Genomic DNA, 8,596 nt, shown 5'->3' with positions numbered 1-8,596 from the left:
CTAACGTAAAAAAGATGAGTGGATATAAAAAAAAAAAAGTAACTGTCTTTATAAATATTTTACGCTATTGTTTATAAATGTTTATATAATTGTTATTATTCATTTATTATGTTAATTAATTAATTATTATGTCTTTTGTTTCTACTAACAATCTGTCCACAGATTGCAAGTTACTTTCATCTACAGGAATGATTGCTATTATTATTCATACAAAATAATATAAAAAAAAAAGAAAAATAAGAAAAAAATGCCTGCGATGTGTAATAAACTTAATTAATCGTGCCTCTTAGCGAATTTTCCTATTGTCTATTAATTGTACTTATTAGCAATGGTTCTGCGACAATTATAATAAATGTTTATAATAATGACTTTCAAATAATATCTTTTATTACATTTTCCGCTGTGATTCAAGTACAAAAGACAGCTTAGATATCAAGTATAAATATACAAAAAATCACATTCTTTAGCTCGTGATGTTCTAAGCACCCTCTTGTAGAGTTGTTTGTGTATTGATTTCGAATTTATTAATAAAAAATAAAATTATACAGTGAAAAAATATTTTCATTAATTATGAACTAAGTAATAATATACATAATAAATTATTTTTAAAATATTATGATCATTTTTATTAAATGGCAATTAAAAAAGATTTTTTGTTTCTGTAAAACTTTGTTATTTTGCTTATTCTTTATCTATTCGATTTTTTTTTATTATTGACACACTAAAAAATTTTTGGTTGTTGATAATTGAAAGAAAATATTTTGCAAATAAAATATAATGAAAGAATAAAAATATTTAGAAAAAAATTTTCGGAATGTTTAAAAATTTTTATAGATTAAATAATTCGTCATGAAAATTAAATTTACTACGAGGGTGTTGTCAATTTTTGAGATTAAGGAAAAACTGATTTTTTTCCGTATTTCTTGTAATATTTTTTTTTTTTTCTAATATAAACCTAAATGGCCTCAAAGTTAAATAATTTATTTATATAAAAATATACATTATTATTATACATATATGCATAATTATTATTATATGCTTACAATTGGCCAGTGAATGACGTATGCAATAATTTTTACGAATTTATCGAGAGCAAGAGAATGTGTTTGATAATAAGAAGTCTCTATTATTAAAACTAAAATAAATGAGTAGATTTTTTTTAATATTTAGGTTTTTCAAAAGCACGTCCATCGTTATGAACTTTTTTATAACATGCTGTCAATGCACATTTTAAAAATAAGAAGTTAATTTTTGTCTGGATTTATGATTATTTGTAGTTAATTTTTGAAAATATATATTCATTGTAATTATTAAATAAATTATGTTATTATTACGATTGAAAAAAATGATTATATATTATATGTTAGATATAAGAATATGTTATCATTATTATTATTATTAGTTGAATAAATTTATAAAAAAGATAAAATCATTTTGTAGATTATGGTCCATGAGCTTTGTAAAATAGATTAAAAAAAGCAACAAAATAAATACTTAAATTTATCTGTTTTTTTTTTTTTATAATAATAATAATAATAATAATGAAAATTAATAATAATAATAATAATATATCAATATAAATTGTAATACCACTCACATTCATAAAAAAATTATTGTCTATACAAAACCATGCACAATCCCTATTTTCGAGAAAAATATATATTATCTTTTATGAATTATTAACAAAAAGTGTCCCAATTATTTATAACATTGATTTTCAAAACTTAATACGGTGATTGTTATAAATATATTTTATAGAAAAAACTAAAATAAAATAAAATAAAATATGTGATATATAAGTAATAAGATATAAATATGCGAACAATGCTCGTTACAATGCTTATCAAAAAAACATGTATTCTCATACATTGTTTCATTAAATTGATGAAAAAAGTAATAAATATCTTTTTCTTTAATTAAATACCCAAATGATTTAAAGAAAAAAATACAGTCCTCAAACATTAATGTTAAAATAAAATTTTTCTTTTAATTAATGATACTGAAATTAACAGACTTCTGGCAATTTTTGAAATTTTTATAACCAATCAATTATTATAAAAAAATATTTTTAAAAATTTTCTTTGCTAAATATTTTTCATTATAATTTAATTGTTATAAAAATCTAAAAAATTGTTAATTGTCTGTTAAATTCAGTTTAATTTCAATGAAGCAAAATTTTTAATTTGTATTTTCCCGGTCATAGAAAAAAAAAGATTACTCAGCGCTTCGGGTTGCGGATTCTAAACTCATCACGAGCATCCACCATTCGCGGTTTTTATGTGCGCATGCGTGTGGCGTAACAAAATAGTTCCTAAAAAAGATATTTAAATTAATATATTTCCAAAAATACACACATTATAACTAAAAAAAAAAATTGAATTAATTAAAAAGTAATATTCACCAATTTTGTATATAATTACTTTTATGAAAGGTAATGAAATAATTGGAAAAAATATCCAGGACGTATTGGCTTGAGGTTGTAGTACTCATTAGAAACTGGTTCGATGATAAAATCCCGCGTCCATATTTCTTTGGTCAGTATGAGCGCCACCGCGAGATTACAGGTCAATAAAGTGGAAAGATGAATAGTTGTGAGAGCTAAACAAAGATAAGCATAGAGCGATTGTAGCGACATATTAAAACGCGGATATAATTGAAGATATTTTTGTCCGTTGGATAGAGCTTGACTACCTAAAATTCCTGATAATCAGGAAGTTAATGGAGGGGATCTGGTAGTCGTGCGTCTTGAGAGGAGGTTTTATAGTTGGTGACTACATGTGGATATCCGCCGGTCGCATTTATTCGTTTCTATACGTTAAATAAAGACGGCATCAACTTGAATTGTTCTGCGTTTTATTATTATTATTGCCTATATTGCACCATCAAATCACTATTTTGTGGTATTACTCAAGTTTATAAATAATTAAATTGCAAATATTTAAATAAAAACGGGTGGTGAAAGATGCAAATGGATCAGATGACGGTGCAGCTGATACAGGTCCTAGAGAAGACCGTATCACAAGGTGAGGCATCATTTTCATTTCATACATCCACATCCAACCTTATTTTTTCACACAACCTAGAAATTGCCAGAATCCTTCGGGTACTCAACTTCTTAAATTTTAACCAACAGCATCATTTTATTATTATTATTATTATTATTATTATTAATTATATATCTATATATATTTTTAAAAATATTTATTTTATAAGAAAATAATGATGATTTATTATCAATTGTATTATCTTCAAGGACATGTGCTTTGATATTAAGAGTAGTAGTAGCATTCATATTTTTTTCTCGTAAATCATGCGTCACTCCGTGATGCAAACCATTGTACTTTTTGACATGAAAACGTGGGATGAGAATCTTGTAAATAAATTGTCCCAAAAATATCTCCTTATTTATTATTATTAATTATTAGCAATAACTGCAGGTGGATTTTAATATGGAGGTTAATTTTTTTTTTTCTCTTTAAGATTCCAAAAAATTTATCTCGCGTGCCTGTTGCTAGGGGCATAAAAAATAATCCGTTAATATATTTCCATAGATATTTAAACGTTATCTTTCTCACTATTAACTCTTAACTTTTTTAAATTCTTTTTTATTATTTTTTTTTTTAATTGAATTTTAGATAAAAATGAGCTGGAAGCAGCGCAACATTTTTTGGAGCAAGCTGCTGCTACAAATATTGTAAGTATAATTATTTATTTTAATATTAATTAAAATTAAAATAATATCAATACTAAATATAAATTATTTATTTAGCATGAGTTTGTACAAAGACTCAGTGGGGTCCTGGGTACTCCGGCTGCCAGCCCGGTAGCACGTATGGCTGCTGGTCTTCAATTAAAGAACCAGCTTACATCCAAAGATCCAACCCTAAAATCACAATATCAACAAAGATGGCTCACTATTCCTGCTGAAACACGAGAATTTATCAAAAAAAATGTGAGCTTTTTTAAACATATAAATATTTGTTTTCATGTTAATTTATATTTATCGTAATGAATTTTTTACTCGATTTTAGATTGTAGGAGCATTGGGAACTGAAAATAATCGACCAAGTTCAGCAGCACAATGTGTAGCTTATGTAGCAGTTGCAGAATTACCCGTTGGTCAGTGGACCGATTTGATTGCGCTGTTAGTGAACAATATTGCCGATCAAAATGGTACCGAGATGATGAAAGAAGCAACACTGGAAGCTATCGGTTATATATGTCAAGAAATTGATAGTGAGGTTTTGGTATCTCAGTCAAATCAGATTCTTACGGCCATTATTCACGGTATGAGAGGCTCTAGTACCTCAAACAATGTGAAGTTAGCAGCTACGCGAGCTCTTTACAATTCTCTTGAATTTACCAAGGGTAATTTTGAGATTGAGGTAAATTAATTATTCCTTTAATATAATAATCGTTGAACAATATAACTTGAAGGAATAAATATTTTAATTCATTTTTCTTAGACTGAACGAAATTTTATTATGGAAGTCGTGTGTGAAACAACGCAATCAACTCACACGCAAATACGAGTTGCAGCTCTCCAGTGCCTTGTCAAGATCATGTCACTGTATTACCAATTTATGGAGCCTTATATGGGCCCTGCATTATTTCCTGTAAGTATTTAGATAAAAAAATAAAAATTATGTTAGTTGATAATATAATTACTCATGATAAATAAATATTTGTATTACAGATAACACTTGAAGCTATGAAGTCAGACTCTGATGAGGTGGCACTGCAGGGAATCGAATTCTGGTCAAACGTTGCTGAGGAAGAGGTTGATTTATCAATGGAAGAGGGTGAAGCGTCGGAAGGAGGTAGACCACCATCAAAAGTATCACGGCACTACGCTAAAGGTGCTCTGATGTTTTTGGTCCCAGTGTTGATCCAAAAGCTCACAAAGCAAGAAGAATTTGACGACGAAGACGATTGGAATCCATCAAAATCTGCTGGTGTTTGTCTAATGCTTTTAGCTTCTTGCTGTGAAGAAAATATAGTACCTCACGTTCTTCCGTTTGTTACTGAAAACATTAAAAATCCAGATTGGAGATTTAGGGACGCTGCATTGATGGCATTTGGTTCGATTCTTGGCGGATTAGAGCCATCAACATTGAAACCACTTGTTGAACAAGCAATGCCAACTCTTATTGAATTAATGTACGATGTCAGCGTCGTAGTGAGAGATACAGCTGCCTGGACATTCGGTAGAATTTGTGAAATAATTCCTGAAGCGGCTATCAATGAAACTTATTTGAAACCGTTGTTAGAGTCACTTGCTAATGGTCTACATGCTGAACCACGAGTTGCTGCGAACGTTTGTTGGGCATTCACTGGTTTGGCTGAAGCTAGTTATGAAGCAGCTGAAATTGAAAGTGGACAGCAGCCTGAAACCTACTGTATGTCTGCATTCTTCGATTACATTGTACAGAAACTTTTAGAAACAACAGATCGTCCAGACGGTTCGCAGGCGAACTTACGATCTGCTGCATACGAAGCTCTAATGGAAATGGTCAAGAATTCACCTCGAGATTGCTATGTAACTGTTCAAAAAACAACAATGGTTATTTTGGAGCGATTACAGCAAGTATTACAAATGGAGATACATATTCAGAATCATTCAGACCGCGCTCAGTATCATGATCTCCAGTCGCTTCTCTGTGCTACTCTGCAATCTGTATTAAGAAGAGTAACACCAGAAGATGCGCCACGAATTTCCGACGCCATCATGACTGCACTTTTATCGATGTTCAGCTCGAACTCGGGTAAAGTTGGTGGAGTCCAAGAAGATGCATTGATGGCTGTGTCGACCTTAGTTGAACAACTTGGTGAAGGTTTCTTGAAGTATATGGACGCATTCAAACCGTTCCTCTGTATGGGCTTGAAGAATCACGCTGAGTATCAAGTATGCGGTGCTGCTGTTGGACTTACTGGTGACATTTGCCGCGCTCTTAAGAGCAAAGTATTACCTTACTGCGATGATATTATTACATTGTTGCTAGAAAATCTCAGGAATAACACAGTCCATCGCTCGGTTAAACCACAAATTCTTTCAGTCTTTGGTGATATTGCTTTGAGTATCGGCCCGGAATTTAAAAAATACTTGGAAGTTGTTTTGCAAACACTGGTTGAAGCCTCTCAAACAGATGTCGATCGTAACGATTACGACATGATTGATTACCTCAATGAGTTACGTGTTGGTGTTCTTGAAGCTTACACCGGAATCATTCAAGGTTTCCGTGGTGATGCTGATGCTAATCCAGAAACTCCGAATCCTGATGTTCTTCTCATAGAACCTCAGGTACCTTTTATCATTCAATTTATCACGACAATTGCTCAAGATCGTGAACACTTGGATGAAAGTATGACGTCAGCAATTGGTTTGCTTGGTGATCTTGTAACTGTATTTGGCGCAAAACTTCTACCCCTGGTTGAAACTGAACCACTTACTGAGCTGCTTATCAAAGGTAGACGAGCACGTAATAGTAAAGCACGGGCTCTTGCTATTTGGGTCACTAAAGAAATTCGCAAGCGCAAAAATGCTGTTAATTCTACGTCAAGTTGGTAAGTCATTATTTTGTCATAAAATTTCATTATTTATTTATTTTTTTTTTTTTTTTTATAATGCTGATATGATTATGATTATGATGATGATGATTCATGTGACTATGTGAAAGAGAGTGAACGTTGTTGAATATTCCTCTGTTCATTTTTGATGCATTAATTATTGTTGTTAAACTTTTTTAATTATCTGAAGGGATACTTACAAGTTAGTTAAGAAACTTTTTAATATATTTCACGTGATTTTTTTGCTCTCAATGTCGACAAATTCGTGATTTCACTAAAAATGATAACGTTATTTTGTATATTGTGATAATAGACGAAGCTATTGTCGGTAGAAACAAAAAAATTATTTATTTTCTTTTTTTTTTTTCTTAATTAATAGTTGATTATATTTGGCCCGCTTTTGTTGTTTGCAGATCGCCCCATGATTGTACTGTCGTGCGAATTGATTTGACTAGAAAGCTATCGAACACAATACAAAGACAACAAGATTGGATGGTGCGGATGCGAGTAGATGGATGTGCGTGAGTTCCAATGATTAAAATTAAAAAAAAAAAAAAAAATACAAAAAAAAAAAGTAAAAATTAATAAGTGATGATAAGGATGTCAATGACAAAATGATGAAGGGTATATGATGATAATGAGTCTGCACGTGTTCTTCCTGGCGTTGACGCTACTATCCCCCGGTATGTGTACGTCAAGATCAATCCATAATAGAACGACTGGAATTAGTTAACACTGAAAAGAAAGAAAAACCAGTTAAACAAAATAAACAATGTAATAGCCGGGTAAGCTGCGTCCGTCAGATTTGGATGGTCGACGAAGGATGAAGGAAGAGTGCAAGTGGACATGTTGCCAAATAATGAATGTGAAAACAAGAGACGTCTGTTTAAAAAGTCTGGTGATAAGAGTGTGCCTGATGTTTATAATGTTAAAATAAATGAAAGAAAACAAATGGAAAAAGTATAAGTACAGTACTAATCACACTGCTTGGTGTCACGGTGCCATGTAGTTTGATTGTAAGCGTGTGGTAGTTGTGAATAAATTTTTAGCGTGTGATAATAGAACTGAATATATCAATTTATGAATGTTTACGATGTAAGATTGTTTTACAATGCGATACTTTTGAACACATAATTATTACTATTATTATTAATACTATTATTACTATTACTATTATTAATATTATTATCATTATCATTATTATTATTAATATTATTGCTATTATTAATATTATTAATATTATTATTACTATTAAATAATAAGAGTAAATTAATAATTATTAACGATGTCAGTAAATATATATAAATAGATATATTTTTTTTAATCATTATTAATAGGCTTATGTGAAAAATATTGTTCATTTGTCAATTGAATAACCGCTCTTATTTCAAATGTATTTTTTTTGGTTATAAATTTATATATAGATATATAAAAAAAAAAATAATAATACAACAATCGCATTGAGTGCGCTAGAAACGAATGAATTTATATTAATTGGATGAATAAGAATGATTTAATGTATGTACTTTGAATATAAGTGGAATGAATGTGAAAAAAAAATTCACAATAAATATAATGATGATAATAAAATGAAAACTATAAAAACAAAAAAAAAATAACAGAGTGAATGGAACACGTGCGTTTGTAAGTAAGGATTATTGAATGTAGATGTAAATGTTTTTTGTGAGTATGGTATGTTATGACTCTTGCGTATCTTGGATGTCTGTTCAACTGTTGATTCATTAAAATTAATCTTTTTTTCTGAAATAATTAATTGAATTTTGCATAACAAAAAAAAAGAAACAAAACTAATCGTGTCTTCAATCCTTAATAATCGGAGTTTCTTTTTTTTTTAATGTTTTGTTTATTTTTTTTTTATACCTCGACTAACTTCCACTAATCCTTTTACTTCCTCACTTTATTTTTTTTATAACTTGTACATAATTAATATTCTTAATATATTACGCCGCTTATTGATTAGTTCTTTTTTTTTCTTTCAATTAAATTTATTATTTTAAATTATTCAATT

General features: G+C 29.5%; 1 protein-coding gene across 2 annotated transcripts; it reads left to right on the top strand.

Annotated features, from left to right (window-relative positions):
* The first annotated feature begins 2,579 nt into the window (after nucleotides 1-2,579).
* Nucleotides 2,580-7,127, top strand: LOC123264070 (importin subunit beta-1). 2 transcript variants are annotated; one of them, XM_044727128.1, is made up of 7 exons: nucleotides 2,581-3,023; nucleotides 3,636-3,694; nucleotides 3,770-3,952; nucleotides 4,032-4,385; nucleotides 4,467-4,616; nucleotides 4,697-6,564; nucleotides 6,981-7,127. In XM_044727128.1, coding segments are annotated over exons 1-7 (2,676 nt in total). In that variant the 5' UTR covers nucleotides 2,581-2,962; the 3' UTR covers nucleotides 6,982-7,127. The 2 variants fall into 2 exon arrangements, with proteins under 2 accessions (XP_044583062.1, XP_044583063.1); XM_044727127.1 differs by lacking the exon at nucleotides 6,981-7,127 and having other exon boundaries at nucleotides 2,580-3,023; nucleotides 4,697-6,568.
* The last annotated feature ends 1,469 nt before the right edge of the window (nucleotides 7,128-8,596 follow it).

The sequence above is a fragment of the Cotesia glomerata genome, linkage group LG4, assembly GCF_020080835.1.
Source record: "Cotesia glomerata isolate CgM1 linkage group LG4, MPM_Cglom_v2.3, whole genome shotgun sequence".
In the NCBI taxonomy this organism is placed as follows: Eukaryota; Metazoa; Arthropoda; class Insecta; order Hymenoptera; family Braconidae; genus Cotesia; species Cotesia glomerata.
This window is presented reverse-complemented; position numbering and strand designations above follow the sequence as displayed.

Excerpts from the sequence above, each read along its gene's own strand:
- LOC123264070 (XM_044727127.1), top strand. The coding sequence starts at position 2,963 with ATGCAAATGGATCAGATGACGGTGCAGCTGATACAGGTCCTAGAGAAG. Across the intron at positions 3,024-3,635 it reads AGAGAAGACCGTATCACAAG|ATAAAAATGAGCTGGAAGCA; the intron begins GTGAGGCATCAT and ends ATTGAATTTTAG. Across the intron at positions 4,386-4,466 it reads AGGGTAATTTTGAGATTGAG|ACTGAACGAAATTTTATTAT; the intron begins GTAAATTAATTA and ends CATTTTTCTTAG.